Source organism: Hemitrygon akajei, chromosome 18 (assembly GCF_048418815.1).
Source record: "Hemitrygon akajei chromosome 18, sHemAka1.3, whole genome shotgun sequence".
NCBI classification, from domain to species: Eukaryota; Metazoa; Chordata; class Chondrichthyes; order Myliobatiformes; family Dasyatidae; genus Hemitrygon; species Hemitrygon akajei.
This window is the reverse complement of record NC_133141.1, coordinates 3342725-3361149: the sequence shown is the minus strand read 5'-3', so window position 1 is coordinate 3361149 and position 18425 is coordinate 3342725. Positions and strand designations below refer to the sequence as shown.

The following is an 18425-nucleotide window of genomic DNA, read 5'->3' as shown; positions in this document are numbered from 1 at the left end:
TACGAAAAAGACCTACATTAGTACCTGTTTTCACTAACCAAAGAGGAATTTCAATTTTAAGAAAAAAAAGACGCCCGCTTAATACGTGTGTTTACGCTGAGAAAAGACTACAATGATCGTGAAACCTTGTGCAGGCAGTTGTTTGCACATGCGTGTACGTACATGCGTATGTATGCGTGTACGTGCCGATTTTTTTTTCCAAATCGACTTTGGCTTGCTGTCTTCCCGAGTTTGATAAGTGAAACTACACCGTACATACAATATTTCTACTTTATATAGGGTGTATATTTATCATATCATTCCTGCTTTTACTATATGTTAGTGTTATTTTAGGTTTTATGTGCTATTTGGTTAGATTTGGTGGGTTATTTTTGGGGTCTGGGAATGCTCAAAAATGTTTCCCATATAAATTAATGGTAATTGCTTCTTCGCTTTACGACATTTCGGATTACAGATGGTTTCATAGGAATGCTCTACCTTCGGATAGCGGGGGAAACCTGTAGCTCTATCCAATCTCCTTTCAACCTTTTATGTTCCAGGGAATAAAGCCATAACTTATTCGACCTTTCCATACAACTCAGGCCCTCCAGACCCAGCAGCATCCTTGTAAATTTTTTAAAAATTAAATGAAAAGAGGTGTAGCTTCCACAATTTGTTCTACATTCATGGTCATTTACACTAGAAACAAGGATAATGAAAATGAAAACAAAAACAAAATCTAGTATACTAGAAATATGAAACAAAAGCACAAAATGTTGCTAACATTCAACGGGTCAGGCAGTATCTAATGGAAAGAGAAACTGTTCCACATTTGAAATGTTAATTTTTCTCTCTTTCCATAGATGCTGTCTGACTTTGACAGTTCAGAGGATTTTTGTTATTTTTTTACAAGGATAGAGCTTCTAACTAAATATACTTTACAGATGATGAACAATACAATGAAGCAAAGTGTAAAACAGAGTACGGACAAAGGAGGATTTTTATAAAGTGACAGATACACAGTGTATCACACTATTGAGTTGTTTAAAATGTACACACTTCACAGATTGCTTCAAAAAAATAACAAACCAGGAACAATAACTACCTACAGAAATCCTCCATGCACGTTAATGTTAAGAACTATTGTCTAAGTTTAAATGCGTATCAATGAAAATAAAAGAAACTCTGTTTATACTACTTTGTTAGCTGTAAGTGTCTCCTCCTTGGTAGGGGGGGAACCCACCATACAGGCAGTGAGTATTGGCTGCTAGACCTCGCCACAAGTAAGCAAGCTAGTTTTTGAAGAGTTAGGTTGATGCAGCATACCTTCTCTAGTGTGAGGTTACCTATATCAGAGAGTGCTTAACATCTCCTTTTGAGTCCAGGGCTCTGCAGACAGCGAACCCAAGACCATCACAGTACTGAAGGTCAGACTGAACCTGCTTCAGCTACACTGTGCTGCCCGACATGATACATATTTTCTGTAAAATGCTATACATTCAGTCTACTATAAATTGAGCTAAACAGATACTTATGGATTTCTAATCTTCTCAACTATAACCCGAGAGAATAAACGACTTAACAGAATGCACCCCGACAATAAAACCAATGCCTTCTGACTCTTTGATCATATACTCACCTAGATCCACTACCACAGTCATATATCCTTCATGGAACTTGTCCTCACTTGTCTCCCCCTTCCCTCTTCAATTCCTCACTCTGGCCTCTTACCCCTTCTCACCTGCCCATCACATCCCCCGGGTTCCCTCTCCCTTCCCTTTCTCCAATGCTCCATCCTTCTCTCTTATCAGATTCCTTCCTCTCCAGCTCTTTACCTTTCCCACTCGCCTGGCTTCACCTGTCACCTTCTAGTGATCCTCCTCCTACCTTTTTATTCCAGTGTCTTCCCCCTTCCTTTCCAGTCCTGAAGAAGGATCTTGGCCTGAAACTTTGACTGTTTGTTCCTTTCCATAGATGCTGCCTGACCTGACCTCCTCCAGCATTTTGTGTGTTTTGCTTTGGATTTCCAGCATCTGCAGAATCTCTTGTGTTAATATGCCCAATGAATAATTCTCCCAAAGGTGCAAATGTGATACATTTTATATCTTGCTCTAAATTGCTTTCATAACTATACATAACCATAAATGGTGCATGATATGCATTTGTAAACTTAAAGCATAACAATTCACCCAATAATTACTGTGCCAATTCTTCATGCATACATCATCTCTAAAATATTTTGAGGTTTCACAATTGTCTTCCACTTTCTTGTCTTCACAAAAGAACCTTCATTTTTGACAATGTTCCTTCGCTTTATCTGATTACTCTCTGTAAATCATATGGTTCCCAGGAGTTATAATTAACACATTCACCATCTGCCATCATTAATGCTCTACCTAGGGAATACTTCTGTCCTTCCCCCCACTTACTGCCTTGTTGCTTCCTCGGCAATATCCTATCCTTGTTGCACTCGTAGTACCTATAGGTCAGTTCTCAATATTGTTTTGGTCAGACAAGTAAACAAGATGAGTTAACCGAACATCCATATTGATGGGTCTCAACAACAATGGCTGATACTTAAATGCATCTGAAGTCATACTGCATGATACACACATGGCATACAACTGGAAGCTGGACAACTACTTTAACCTCATGTTAGTGATATGATCCCAGAAATGCAAATTAGGCAGCCAGAGGCAAAGGCACAAGTGAATGCAGCAAAAAAAAACACAAGTGTTGGAAGAAGCTGGCCTGAGATTGAACCAGGCAATTTACAACCACGGCATCATGTCTATCCTAGTTGAATTGCAGATTTCATATCCACACCTCTATCTCTGTACCCTTTCCACATGCAACCCTGCCACAGCTCATTTGTTGCTATAAACCTTGTTATTGCTGGGCATGGCCATCCACCTTCTGCTCACTGTGAACAGTGAACTCTGCTGGGAATGAATAGCATGAAGTCATTGTATTTTTTGCTGGAGATTATCAGCATTCTGAGAATTACCAGAAAATTATTTTGAGAGCTTCATGGGTAGGGGGTTGAATGGATTTCAAGGAATGACAAACTCATTTCAACTGAATTCCATGGATTGCTCCCACATCATCCTGTCTTGTCGACGTACACTGGCTCTTGTTTAAGAAATGCCTCACTATTCTCATTCTCTAATTCACTTCCTCATAGCTGAACTCCCCCCTTTCCACACAATCTTCTCTGTAATCCTGCCTCCCTGCAAATCGGCCTCTATCATCACAAGATTTTCTTTCCTGGTGCTCTCAGGGAATAAGCTTTGACCAAACTTTTGGTCAGGTGTTTTACAATGTATGGGACATTGGAAAAAAAAAGTTGAATTTCCCCATGGGGATGAATAAAGTATCTATCTATCTATCTACTCTCATTACAACAATTTTTTTTTTGTTTGATAAGGCTCCTGCAATGTACCTTAAGAGACCTAGTTACATTAAAGGCTGCACAGTACATCAATGGAAGCTGTAGTCCCTAGCACACTAAAAACATCTACATTTCTAAACACAACTGAAATCTTCATTAATTCAGTTCTGCAACCACTTAAACATCAGGAAGCAATCAGTTCAATTGCAGCTGGGTTCCCTAATGATATGACATTTGGTTTACGAATTCTAAAAAAAAAGCAGCAAATTACATTGTGCTCAACTGTTGTTAAATTTTTTGCTATTTTCTCTTAGCATTTTAAGCTTCATCTCCAAATTTTTTATGACGAGATGCAAGTCCTTGATGCAACTCAAGGGAAATTATGCTGCCGAGTCATGATATACACAGTTAGTTCTTTATTTGGTCTAGACAGAGTCAGGAAGATAGCAATTAAAAATCTCTAATGAACAGCCCAGAGAAAAGCAGTATCTGGGTGTCTAATTTTAGTTGGGCACAATGACCCATTACAGACATCATTAAACTGCAATTAAGTCTGAGTTCCACCACCATTTCAAGTTGAAGGAACAAGTTGTTAAGCGTATGGAAATAGCAGGGAGCAGGACAATTCCTGGAAGTGGCAACAATCTATAAAAACAATTTTGTGCTATTCAAGGACACGCTCTTTTCTGGCCAGGTGAACTTCTCTCTGCTTCTTTCCGATATTATGAAAGAGCTGATTCACAATTTCATCATGTATTGAAGAAGATTCAGTGCCTCAGGTGAGGGAAGCTGCACCAACAGTGTTCTGACTTTAAGATTAGCTGCATGTGTTTCAGAAGCGTCCTCATGAGCACATGTCTAAAGAAACAGTGGCAAACCAGGACTCTGCCTCCTGAATAATCAGACAATTGAGAACATCTGATCAGAGATTAGGGACAATGAGGTTGAGAGATCTAATGAAAGTCATTGAGGCAGCTCACCTTGCTCACCAACCACTGTAAACCAACCAGGTCAGAGCCAATGTAGAGTCGTGATTATGTACAGTAAAGCTTGCAACATGGGTATCAGTTCGGATTAGAAAATGGGAAGATTAAGCTGAAAAAAATGATCACACAAGTCCTCACCGAGGAATTTGTACATACCACTCGCTGTACACTTGAATGGGTTGATGACCATTTTGAGTGTGGAGAAGCAACACCTTATATTCCACCTGGATAGCCTCCAACTTGATGGCATGAACATCGATTTCTACTTCTGCTAAAAAAAAATACTCTGGCCTCTTTCCTCTTCTCACCTGCCTCTCACCTTCCCCAGTGACCCCCCCCTTCCTTTTCTTCTATGGTCCACTCTCCTCTCCTATCAGATTCCTTCCTCTCCAGCCCTTTACCTTTCCCACCCACCTGGCTTCGCCCATCACCTTCCAGCTTGTCCTCTTTTCCCTTCCCCCACCCCCCCCATCCACTATTTTATTCTGGCATAGTTGTGTCATCAGCAAATGAACTGATGGCATTTAAACTGTGCCTCACCGTACAGTTCTGGGTGTAGAGAGAGCAGAACAGTGGGCTAAGCATGCATCTTTGAGGTGTGCCAGTGTTGAACGTCAGTGAGGAAGGGATGTTAGTTCTGATCCGCACGGACTGGTTTCCCGGTGAGGAAGTTAAGGATCCAGTTACAGAGGGAGGTACAGAGGCCCAGTCTTTGGAGCTTGTTGATTAGATCGAGGGTATGATTGTGTTGAACACAGAGCTGTAGTCAATAAACAGCAGACGTAGGTATTGCTACTGCCCAGGTGATCCAAGGCCAAGTGGAGAGCCAGTAAGATGGCACCTACTGTGGCATCTGCTGTAGACCTATTGTGGCACAGGCAAATTGCAGCAGGTCCAGGTCCGTCCTTAGGCAGGGGTTGATTATGGTCATGACCAACCTCTCAAAGCACTTTATCACAGTAGATGTTTTTGCAGCTGGACATTAGTCATTGAGGTAGCTCACCCTGCTCTTCTTGGGCACTGGTATGATTGTCACCGTTTTGAAGCAGGTGGGAAACTCTGACTGCGTCAGAGAGAGATTGAAGATGTCCTTGAACGCTCCAGCCAGTTGGTCAACACAGGTTTTCAGAGCCCTACCAGGTACACCATCAGGGACTAACGCCTTTCCAGGATTCACCTTCTTGAAAGATGTTCTGATGTTAGCCTCCAACACAGAGATCACAAGGTCAACAGATGCTGCAGGAATTTGAACAGGTGTAGGTTTTTTCTCCCTTTCAAAGAGTGCATGAAAGGGAGTGAAGCAATACAGCCATTCATGATGTTAGGTTCTGCATTTTACTATCTGTATTTGCACAGTTTTACAGTTTACAGATCCTGTTTACAGTTACTCTTCCATAGATTTACTAAGTATGCCCGCAGAAAAAGAATCTCAGGGTTGTATGTGGTGACATGTATGCACTCTGATAATAAATTTTACTTTTAACTTTGTTGGAAATAATGACTTGCAAACCCTGCCAGAGCTGACATGCATCTGATTCTTTTTCTAATCTGAATCAAAATTGTTTTTTCTACCCTTAAAATAGCATTCAATAGGTCATACCTGGACTACTTGTGTAGTTCTGGATCACCAGTCTTGAATGCCACAGATCTAGCCCTCAGCAGAATGCAAATCTCTTGGTTCATCCATGGATTTTGTTTTGGGTATGTCCAGTATGTTCTCAAAGGCACACACTCATCCACACAGGTCTTGATGAAGCCAGTGACAGATGTAGCATATTCATTCAGATCAGAAGAATGAATCCCTGAGTATTATCCAGTCCACCGACTCAAAGCAGTCCTGTAAGTGCTAGGTGATCAGACTTCTCAAAGTGTGAGCGTGGGACGGCACGGTAAGTGTTCTTGATGGTGGTATAACAGTGGTCAAGTGTGCTGGCTCCTCTGGTTCCACAGGTGATATGTTTGTGGTATCTGTTCAGAGACTTCAAGCTGGCCTGGTTGAAATCCCCCACAATGATGGGGAAGGCATCAGGGTATGCTGTTTCATGACTGCTGATCCCGGTGCTCAGCTCCTGCAGTGCCTGACTGACGTTGGCCAGAGGTGGAATGTACACCACTAACAAGATGATAGCGGAAAACTCCCTTGGCAGATAAAATGGACGACATTTGACCACTAGATGTTCCAGGTCAGATGAGCAGGACTGACAGAACTGCCATGTCTCTACATCTGAGTTAATCAGAAAGGATACTCCACCTACTCGACCTTTAAAAGACTCAGATGTCCTGTCTTTGTGGTGAATGGTAAAGCCTTTGCGCTTCAGCACTGTGTCCAAAATGCTGGGCGATAGCCATGTTTCCGTGAAGCAAAGTACACAGCTGTCTCTGATGGCCTTCTTGATTTGAGGTCTTCAATTTTAATTTCCAGAGAGTCGGGAGTGAGGTGCATTTCAATCAGACTGATGAGTGGGCAAAAGGCTCAAGAACAGCCAATCACAGAGCTGCAGCCTTAATGGGCAAGAGCTGCCTTATGGCCCGAGACTCTGCAGCAAAATTCCTCCAACAGATCAGAATTACATTAAGATTTTTACTTTTACCTCTCCACTCAAAACCCCTTCCTCAGTCCAGACCTTCTTTAGGCTCCCCAGCACTGGACTGTGTCCCAACATATCCCTGACTCACGATCTCACTCATCCCTCTCTTCAGCTAGTGTGTCCTCAACCCTTCCCAAACCCCGCTCATAAGCTGACTCCAATGTTACCACCAGACCCCAAGAGTCCAATTAACCTCACAACCTATCAGCTGTCAGTGGCTCTTTATTTGGATTGCACTCTGTCTCTCATTGGTGGGGGACAGCGTGTTGCCAATTCTCAAGTCGGAGAACTCGGAAAAAGCGACGTGGCAGACTTCAATACCATTATCAACGAACTATTTTGTTTATGTCTCCCCTCTCTCTGAGAGTCACCTGTCTGCCCCTTTTTAAGGGAGAGAGACCGTGCAAGAGAGAGCAAGAGAGTGAGAGTCGGGTGAACAATTAGTTGTTGTTGGACTGCAGATAGAAACATAGAAAATAGGTGCAAGAGTAGGCCATTCGGCCCTTCAAGCCTGCACTGCCTTTCAGTATGATCATGGCTGATCATCCAACTCAGAACCCTGTACCTGCTTTCTCTCCATACCCCCTGGTCCCTTTAGCCACAAGGGCCATATCTAACTTCCTCTTAAATATAGCCAATGAACCGGCCTCAACTGTTTCCTGTGGCAGAGAATTCCACAGATTCACCACTCTCTGTGTGAAGAAGTTTTTCCTCATCTCGGTCCTAAAAGGCTTCCCCTTTATCCTTAAACTGTGACCCCTCATTCTGGACTACCCCAACATCGGAAACAATCTTCCTGCATCTAGCCTGTCCAATCCCTTTAGAATTTTATCTGTTTCAATAAGATCCCCCCTCAATCTTCTAAATTCCAGTGAGTATAAGCCTAGTCGAGCCAGTCTTTCTTCATATGAAAGTCCTGCCATCCCAGGAATCAATCTGGTGAACCTTCTCTGTACTCCCTCTATGGCAAGAATGTCTTTCCTCAGATTAGGGGACCAAAATTGCACACAATACTCCAGCTGTGGTCTCACCAAGGCCTTGTACAACTGCAGTAGAACCTCCCTGCTCCTGCACACAAATCCTTTTGCTATGAATGCCAACATACCATTTGCCTTTTTTACCGCCTGCTGTACCTGCATGCCCACCTTCAATGACTGGTGTACAATGACACCCAGGTCTCGTTGCATCTCCCCTTTTCCTAATCGGCCACCATTCAGATAATAATCTGTTTTCCTGTTCTTGCAACCAAAGTGGATAACCTCACATTTATCCACATTAAATTGCATCTGCCATGAATTTGCCCACTCACCTAACCTATCCAAGTCACCCTGCATCCTCTTAGCATCCTCCTCACAGCTAACACCGCCACCCAGCTTCGTGTCATCCGCAAACTTGGAGATGCTGCATTTAATTCCTCCGTCTAAATCATTAATATATATTATAAACAACTGGGGTCCCAGCACTGAGTCTTGCGGTACCCCACTAGTTACTGCCTGCCATTCTGAAAAGGTCCCGTTTACTCCCACTCTTTGCTTCCTGTCTGCCAACCAATTCTCTATCCACTTCAATACCATACCCCCAATACCGTGTGCTTTAAGTTTGCACACTAATCTCCTGTGTGGGACCTTGTCAAAAGCCTTTTGAAAATCTAAATATACCACATCCACTGGCTCTCCCCTATCCACTCTACTAGCTACATCTTCAAAAAATTCTATAAGATTCGTCAGACATGATTTTCCTTTCACAAATCCATGCTGACTTTGTCTGATGATTTTACCTCTTTCCAAATGTGCTGTTATCACATCTTTGATAACCGACTCTAGCATTTTCCCCACCACCGATGTCAGGCTAACCGGTCTATAATTCCCCGGTTTCTCTCTCCCTCCTTTTTTAAAAAGTGGGGTTACATTAGCCATCCTCCAATCCTCAGGAACTAATCCAGAATCTAAGGAGTTTTGAAAAATTATCACTAATGCATCCACTATTTCTTGGGCTACTTCCTTAAGCACTCTGGGATGCAGACCATCTAGCCCTGGGGATTTATCTGCCTTTAATCCCTTCAATTTACCTAACACCACTTCCCTACTAACATGTATTTCCCTCAGTTCCTCCATCTCACTAGACCCTCGGTCCCCTACTATTTCCGGAAGATTATTTATGTCCTCCTTAGTGAAGACAGAACCAAAGTAGTTATTCAATTGGTCTGCCATGTCCTTGTTCCCTAAGATCAATTCACCTGTTTCTGACTGTAAGGGACCTACATTTGTCTTGACCAATCTTTTTCTTTTCACGTATCTATAAAAGCTTTTACAGTCAGTTTTTATGTTCCCTGCCAGCTTTCTCTAATAATCTTTTTTCCCTTTCCTAATTAAGCCCTTTGTCCTCCTCTGCTGGTCTCTGAATTTCTCCCAGTCCTCTGGTGTGCCGCTTTTTTTTTTGCTAATTTATATGTTTCTTCTTTGGACTTGATACTATCCCTAATTTCCCTTGTCAGCCATGGGTGCACTACCTTCCCTGGTTTATTCTTTTGCCAAACTGGGATGAACAATTGTTGTAGTTCATCCATGCGATCTTTAAATGCTTGCCATTGCATATCCACCTTCAACCCTTTAGGTATCATTTGCCAGTCTATCTTAGCTAATTCACATCTCATACCTTCAAAGTTACCCTTCTTTAAGTTCAGAACCTTTGTTTCTGAATTAACTATGTCACTCTCCATCTTAATGACCATATTATGGTCACTCTTACCCAAGGTGCCTCGCACGACAAGATTGCTAACTAACCCTTCCTCATTGCTCAATACCCAATCTAGAATGGCCTGCTTTCTAATTGGATCCTCAACATGTTGGTTCATGTCTCTGTGATCCCAACTATATCATATTCATTAATAACTATCTGCACATTCAATTCATCCACCTTGTTACGAATGCTCCTCGCATTGACACACAAAGCCTTCAGGCTTGTTTTTACAACACTCTTAGCCCTTATACAATTATGTTGAAAAGTGGCCCTTTTTGCTTTTTGCCCTGGATTTGCCTGCCTGCCACTTTTACTTTTCACCTTACTACTTTTAGCTTCTACCCTCATTTTACACCCCTCTGTCTCTCTGCACTTGTTCCCATCCCCCTGCCACATTAGTTTAAAGCCTCCTGAACAGCAGTAGCATACGCTCCCCCTAGGACATTGGTTCCAGTCCAGCCCAGGTGCAGACCGTCCTGTTTATACTGGTCCCACCTCCCCCAGAACTGCTTCCGATGCCCCAGAAATTTGAATCCCTCCCCCTTGCACCATTTTTCAAGCCACGTATTTATCTGAAATATCCTCCTATTTCTACTCTGACTAGCACATGGCACTGATCATGGTCTTTTCTGGGGACTTTGCTATTGCTTGCTTGGGGGGGGAGGGTGCTGATACTTTTTGCTGAAGTAGGGGAAGGGGAGGGTCGATGCTTTGCTGCTGCTTGTGTGTGGGAGGGGGAAGTGGGTGGGCTTTGCTGTTCTAATATTTTTACTGTCACCCATTGTTTGGGGGCACTCTTCTATTTTCATGGATGTCTGTGAGGAACAAGAATTTCAGGTTGTATATTGTATACATTTTCTGATATTTAACGGAACTATTGAACTAGCATTGTGATCAGTTTTGGGCCCCTTATCTAAAGATGTGCAGAGGAGGTTCATGAGAATGATTCTCCGAATGAAAGGGTTAATGTATGAAGAGAATTTGATGGTTTGATGGCTCTGGCCTGTACTCACTGGAGATTAGAAGAATGAGGGGAGTATCTCAAACTTTTTAAAAAGCAAAGTGTGTACGGGCAGATACAATATTACCATGTACTTCTGTTATAATTTTGATATGAAGATCAGCTTCTCCTGGAGATTGCTTCCTCTTTAAAGCATTATCATCCTCACTGTTATTTTGCTTATGCAAGTCACTATCATTAATATCTGGTAAGATGGTGGTACACTCAGATGCAGTGGCTTCCAGGGGCTAAACAAAGGTGTTATTGTCCTTATTAAACATATTTTTTACGATTGCAAGACCCTGCTGGACATTAAAACTGCAGGTCTAGCCCATCAGCGAGTGGCTCGTTGGTGAAGAGACTGAAGAAGCTGGACTTGGTTCAGATCATGCTGCTGTCTGTGCCAGAGAGACATCGGAGGAGTCAGTGATTGAAGGCAGTGAGCAGTCTAACAGTGAGTGACTGTCTCAGTCGCTTTTCCTGTGATCGCAACACCTTGTTGGATACTGTTAATGTGGGATGCTGCAGGTCCGATTCACTGATTTGCTGGCGGACAGCGGGGGTGGACAATTGGTGAGTTGCGTGGCCTCGATCGTAGTGCGGACTAGGCCTCTAGCCATGGTGTTCACTTAGGAGAGGAGCTGTCAGAGTCAGTGCGGTGCAGCATACAAGCTGGAGTCGGTGCTGCCCCCTAGTGTTTGCTCTGGAGAAGAGGAGCCATATTGTGCTCAACTGCAGACTGCTGCAACATTCATGGATTCAGGGTCTTGGATTACTGTGTGGCTGTATTTTACTGATATTTTATATGTGCTATGTGTTCCTGTTGGTAATATGTTGGCGCCTTGGCCCTGGAGTAACGCTGCTTCATTTGGCTGTATTCATAGTTATTCATGTATGGTTGAATGGTAATTAAACTTGAAATTAAACTTGAACTCCCTTACAACATCAGGCTTTCTCCAATACAAATACAGTTTACGGCATAATCATCTCCATATTTTGTATTATATTGTCATAACTGGCAATGTTAAAAGTTTTGCTACTTATATAATTGCATCCTAATTTTGATATTCTCCATTTCATTTTAACCTTTTGGTTAGAGTGTTTATCAATTTTACTTATTCTGCAGATTAAAAAAAAGCTAAATGATGAGAAAGACCAACTAACCTCTCCACGTGGTCGCTGACCAGCAAAGGTATTTTTTTGTTTTTAGTTCATATTTTGTTACAGTTGAACAGCAGCATTTAATAGTTTGCAACAGATCACCAAAGCTACATGAAAAAAATCACTGAATTTCTGTTGAATGAACATGTACATTGAAGGATATGTTCTCTTCACAAATTACTGGTTTTTCCTTTCAGATGTTGCAAGAGTATCAAATGTTTCAGAAAGCACAATGTAGGATTCCTCACTTACCAGGTGATCCCAATAGGATTTGCACGACATCGTCAAACAGCATTAGGGTAGCTGGCCGCTCCGGGAGGAGATAGAGGCACACCGATGTAAACACTGCAACAGACCAGATGCAGGTCACCCTCTCCGTTTATAATTTAAAATCATAAAATCAGAATACATTATATAGAGTACTTGCTTATGGGAATTCCTCACTATTCGGGAAAACTAGGATTGTATGAATACACTACAGAAAGACTTTACTGCTAATTACTACAGACAAGTGGCACAAAACCAACTGAAGAACTAGTTTACATTTTGAAATTACATCTTATATCATTTGGATGTTTAAAAGTGTTTTGTAGCCAATCACTTGCATTCATTGTTGTGTTGTAGCAACATTCAGGAAATGAGACAGACAGACAGTTAAATGGCATTGATCAAAGGTTGAACGGCAGCCTGACAGAAACTGCCTTTGTGAATGACATTTTCATAGTTCATATAGCTCATGGAATCAAAACACACAACAGGCCATGCGATCCACAGTCTATAGCAACTATCAAACACCCAGTTACAGTAATCCCACTGTGCTCTCACCAACATATCCCCTCGAACTCATACACGTAGGAGCAATTGATTAATCTCCCGACCTGGAGGAAACCACAGCACCTGATGAAAACTCACTCTTACAGGGAAAGAAAATGCAGACCTTCACAGACATTAGAAGTCAGGACTGAACCCAGCAGCTCTACAAGCTGCTCCACTAATTAACTTTGATTCATTATAGCTTTTCAGACTATGGTGAATCATTCTCTCCCATTATTATCCCACCATCAATAAAGGAATTCCACGTCAGCTTCTGCTTCCGGTTTCTCAGCTCATTGACACCCCCCCCCCCCCACTCCATTCATTGCACCACAAACTGCCTCCGACCTTGGAGACAGTTACGTGATCATACCCATACCCTGGTGCAGGAATTGACCACTGGTGCTTCTGATTGCTGCCTCCTAGAAGATCACCCAAGTTGGGGAACTCAAAAGGAAAGCTTCTCACTACCTGAAAACCACAGACAACAGTTGAAATGCGTCTATGTTCACTCAAAATGGAAAGCCATGTCATCATAAATGCCAAGTGACATCTATACAGAAAAGAACTTTGGCCCACAATGTCAGCCTGTACCAAACAGGATGCCACATTAAACTAATCCTTTCTGCCTGCACATGGTCAATAAACCAATATTACCTTTATGTTCATGTTGTATTCCAAATACCACTCGAGCACCAATATTATATCTGCTTCCACTACCATCCCTGGCTGTGTGTTCCAGGTACCTACCACTTTCTCTGTGTAAAACAAAACTTGTCTTGCTCATCCCCTTTAAGACTTCTTCCTCTCACCTTGGTGTTATGTCCTCTAGTATTCAACATTTCTACTGTGGATAAAAGATTCTGAATGTCTACCCTATCTATGCCTCGTAATTTTATAAACTTTCATTAGGTCTCCCCTCAGCCTCCAACACTCCAGAGAAAACAATGTTTTCTAAGCTCTCCTTACAGCTAATACCCTCTTATCCAGGCAGCATCCTTCTGCAGCCATGTAAAGCCTCCACAGGCTTCCTGTGATGAGGTGACAAGAATTGCACACCATCTCCAGGTGTGGTCTAGTCCAAGTCTTATCCGTTTTTGCATCACAACTTCCTGATTCTTATACTCTATTGACCCTTGTGATGGAGACAAGCATGTCATAAACCACCTTTACCACCCTATCTGCTTGTGTTACTGCTTTCAGGAAAGTATGGACTTGGTCACCAAAATTCCTCTGTTAAACGTTCTGCTTCAGCTGCATACTTGCCCTTTCTATTTGAAATTCCAAAGTGAACATCTCACACTTATCCAGGTTAAACTCCACCTGCTCCAACATCCTCCACCCAAAACTAAAACTGATCTATATTCTGCTCTATCCTTTACCGACCTTTCCACTGTCCGTAACTCCCTCAATTCCAAGAGAATCTTCTTTGATAACACACTGAAAACTAGTTGTTGGGTGTGCAGTGTTTTAAGAGAAGCTTAAAAAAACATATGTAAATATAAATCTTCTTACTCCAATATAGAATTATTATTTTCATAAGCATTCATTTATTAGTTTTTAATATAATTAACAGCCTATCTACATCAACATATACATTATTAAAAGATGTTCATGGGAACATGACAATTTTTGAACAGCTAGACTAAAGCACAGTATGCTGGCCTGAGAGTGCAGCAAGGACTGTGCTTTGGTGACTGATGATGGATTTGTAAATGGCCTACAATGCACTTATTTTTCTCTCCACTGATACCGAAGAGTACTTGCACTTGGGAGTGTATGGATCGGCTGGGCAGAAGATAAATCACTCAGTTGAGAAAAATTCCAAACATACTATACATACGTAAATAACTTCAGGCTATTCACAGCAAGATACACACCACCTGTCAGTGTTATGACCTGAATTTGTTTTAGTCAATGAGCAGACCCAAAAATCACACTTATTATATTAAAAAAAACAAAGGCTGCAGATTATCACATGACTGAAAGAAACAGCTGTATTAATATATTCAACTGGCTTTGTCTTATAATCAATAGTGTATCAGACCCCTTCATTGTAAATAACATTTCATTAACTGAGACATCAGATACATCCCGGATATATAAATTTCTCAGGGCAAACCAACAGAAATCAGGAAATAAATAATTTGGGCTTTTCTTTATTTTATTCTCGAGATTCTTTCTGGGCAGCCTGACTATTCAGTTAGAAACTACACTAATGCTGCCAGGCAAATTTCAATCCTTACATTCAGCCTCAGTATTTGATAAAACCACTCCAGAAATTAACTATTAATTTTACATTCCTCAATCTTATATCTTTCATATAGAACCACTCCCATGCATGAACTCAAATCCTGGGAACTGCGGCATAATCACTAAGCCATAGTTGCATGATTTCTAAAAATAAAGAATAATCAAGATTTTTTTTCTTAGGTTACATTTAACAGAGAAGCAATAATTAACAGATAACTGAAAAAAGCAAGACGTGATAAAATGTTGCATTGCAACTGGATTGAAAAATTAAAAACCTACGAGATCTAAATAGTGACAGGCTATTGAAAATTAATGGTCAATTTGAGCTTTGCTGTGTGCAGTGATATGGCAAGACGTCTGCTGGTAATGTTATAACAGCAGTGTGAGGTAATAAGTTCTAAGCATCAAGAAAATAATCAACAATTTATTTATGTGATCATAGCTGTGCCAAACAGTATGAAAGAATCCATTTGGGAAAGTAAACAATGTAAACAAGTAAACACCACTTATTGTGAATCTCATCTAACCAATCCACTGATACCTTCTTGTGGACTAAAACTCAAACTTCTGATCTGAAATGTTGACTTTTTTCCCCCTCCTCTTCCCACAGATGCTATCTGGAGTTCTGACAGTTCCCCACACTGCCAGGGAAGATAACCCATTTTTTATAGGTTCAGATTCAGTTTGTCATCATTTAGAAACCACAAATGTAATGCAGTTAAAAAATGAGACAACGTTCCTCCAGAATAATATCACAAAAGCACACGACAAAACAGACTACACCAGAAAATCCACATAAGGTTTGGCAATTCCCCAATCCAGAGTCGGGAGAGGCTGCTGCATATTAATATCAAGCTACCATCTTGGCGCGTTTCCCGGAAAGGAGCTCCAAATTCACAAGACAAAACAAGACTACCCAGGCGCACCAAGTCAGAAGACCAACTCTACCACCCAACAAATCAAATACTAAAGCTACAAGACCTGCACAAAACCACATAGTTACAACAGTGCAAACAATAGCATAATTGATAAAAAAACAGACCATGGGCACAGTAAAAATAGTCCAAAGATGTTAAAAGACTACAAGTTCGAAAAAAACCATCACACAGTTTCCACAAGTCCTCAGGGTCCCGACTGACTTGTCATCCCACGCCGGCAGCAGAAGGGAATACCCCCACTATGGACTTCCACGGCGCCACCCGACTCAGCCTCGCAGATGCAGCACACAATGAAAGCTCCATCGAACCCAGCCTCGCAGACGCAGCACACACCGAAAGCGACCTGACCACAGCGGATTCCGCGTCCGTCGAACTTCCGACCATCCCCTCCGGCACAGCTTCTCTGAGCACCATCCTCTGCCGAGCGTATTAAGACGCCCCCGCCAACGGCCATCGGCAACGCGACCCCGAGGACTGGGGGCCTGTTCTTCCCAGCAGAGACCCGGACCTCACAGCAGCAACGAAGGTCTTCCTGGAGATTTCCAGATGTTCCTCTGTGCTCCCATCTCCGTTTTCAATCGATTATGATTTCACACGGCACCCCGCTTCACAAATAACAGATAATCAGCTCCAGAGCGGCCGCTGCAAGCTGCGTCGCGCCGCCATCTTGGATCGTATTTCAGGAAAGGATTTGGAAATTGAGGCTGAGGTGTGGTCACTTATATAAAGTTTATAAAGATAATAAAGATTTTGACATTGTAACTGTAGAGAGAAAGTTTCCACATGTCTGGAAAGGCATAACTAGAGGCTATCAACATCGTTGATTAAGGATTTCAAAATCAATTTCTTTGAAAAATGAGCAAGAAAAATGAGGGACAAGCAGCAGATACATTTAAAGATTGGACAAGTTTCAGGAAAATAGAAGATATTAACAGATTTAGATGAAAGAAGGGAAGAGGCACGAATGCAGCTTAAGCTCCTGGATGACCTTCTGGCATCCAAGTCAGACATTATGTGGATACCCAGCATGAACTGAACAACTCTCCAATAAAAAGATATACACTGGGTGGACAAACAATCATGCTGAATTTTTGTACTTGAGTGCTTGTACCATGTAAGGTAGACTTTTCTTGTGATCATCAAATTTAGCAGCAACATAAACCATTTTACTAGCTAAAGGCCCACACCATGTAAAACAGTACATAGAAGAGTTATTTCTTTTGAATACCCCCTTTCAGAGCAGCACAACTCATGGGGAGCAATAAAAAGGAAAGATTTTAAAACAATATTTATTAAAGAAAAAACACTCACCAAAGTTGTAGTGTTTTCAATACTTGAATAATATCCTAGATATATTGTTTGATTAAGCATTTTATATTGTTCAAATAATTCATTACAGATTATACGTAAGCGGTACATGAATGACGTACGTCACTAAGTGACCAAATCGTAAACGCATGCCTCAGTAAAAGTAAAACTAAGGGTACGTGCATTAGGGTACACACCCAGCTCTCGTGTGTTTCTTTCAATTAGCTTCTGGGGTTACAAATATGACAAAAGTAACGGAGCTAAAGGCTGCCACTTTGCTCGGACGTGACAGTCCGCAGCCTCGGATCTGAACAAAAGTAGCTGCATAGATAATGGTTGTGATTGCCTAAGATTCAGTAGATTCTGCAAAGGTCCCAAAGGATTGGAGAACCACAAATATATTTCTTTGAATTTTCTTTAATGATGTAACAAGCAAAGTAGACAAAGGGAGCCACAAGCTGCAGCGTACTGGAGTTTCAGAAGGCATTAAGGTGCCACATGAAAGATGAGTGGACAAGTTTGGAGGTAATATACTAGGATGATTAGGACAGGAAACAGGAGACAGGATGAATGTGTTATATTCAAGCTGGCAACTAGAAACCAGAGAGTATGCCACAGGGGTCAGTGATAAGGCCTCAACTAAATGCACTCTATATTAATGACTTAGATGAAGGCGAAGCGGTCCCGACCCTCCAAGCAGACCATTGCCTTTGTCAGAGCTGGGGAGCAGCCACTACCCGCCAAAAGAACATCGGCAGGTATCCTGACCTCTGCAAGAGACTGGCAGCTGTTGGTGGACCTCGAAAGGCAGCTGAGGTTTCCCGACCATATCGTAGCCACCACCCCGCGACCAGACATTGTCCTTGTGTCTGAGTCTACGAAGCAGGTGGTGATGCTGGAGCTGACAGTCCCATGGGAAGATCACTTGGAAGAGGCCTTTGAAAGGAAGCTCTCCAAGTACGCAGGACTGGTCAGCAACTGCCAGCAGGCTGGATGGAGAGCGAGGTGTCTGCCAGTGGAGGCTGGTTGTAGGAGATGATGTGTCCAGAAGCATCAGTAGATGTATGCACACAGCATACTGGACTAAATTTGCTAATGTTACAAAAAAATACATCAGTTAGCAAGTTGTGAGGTTAGAGCATGCAAAGAGATATAGAGAGGTTATGTGAATGAGCAAGAAATCAACTGATGGAATGCAATGTCAGAAACTGTAAGAATATCTACTTTGGATGAAAAAGCAGCCTTTTGAAATAAAAATGGAGGAGGACT

General features: G+C 42.0%; 1 protein-coding gene across 2 annotated transcripts in view; it reads right to left on the bottom strand.

The window, feature by feature from the left end:
* The window catches only part of fam171a2a (family with sequence similarity 171 member A2a), a 265179-nt gene that overhangs the window by 126719 nt on the left and 120035 nt on the right, over nucleotides 1-18425 (bottom strand). For both annotated transcript variants that reach the window (XM_073070661.1, XM_073070662.1), the window contains exon 3: nucleotides 12097-12189. In XM_073070661.1, coding sequence (XP_072926762.1) covers nucleotides 12097-12189 — 93 coding nt within the window. The remainder of the gene's footprint in view (nucleotides 1-12096; nucleotides 12190-18425) is intronic.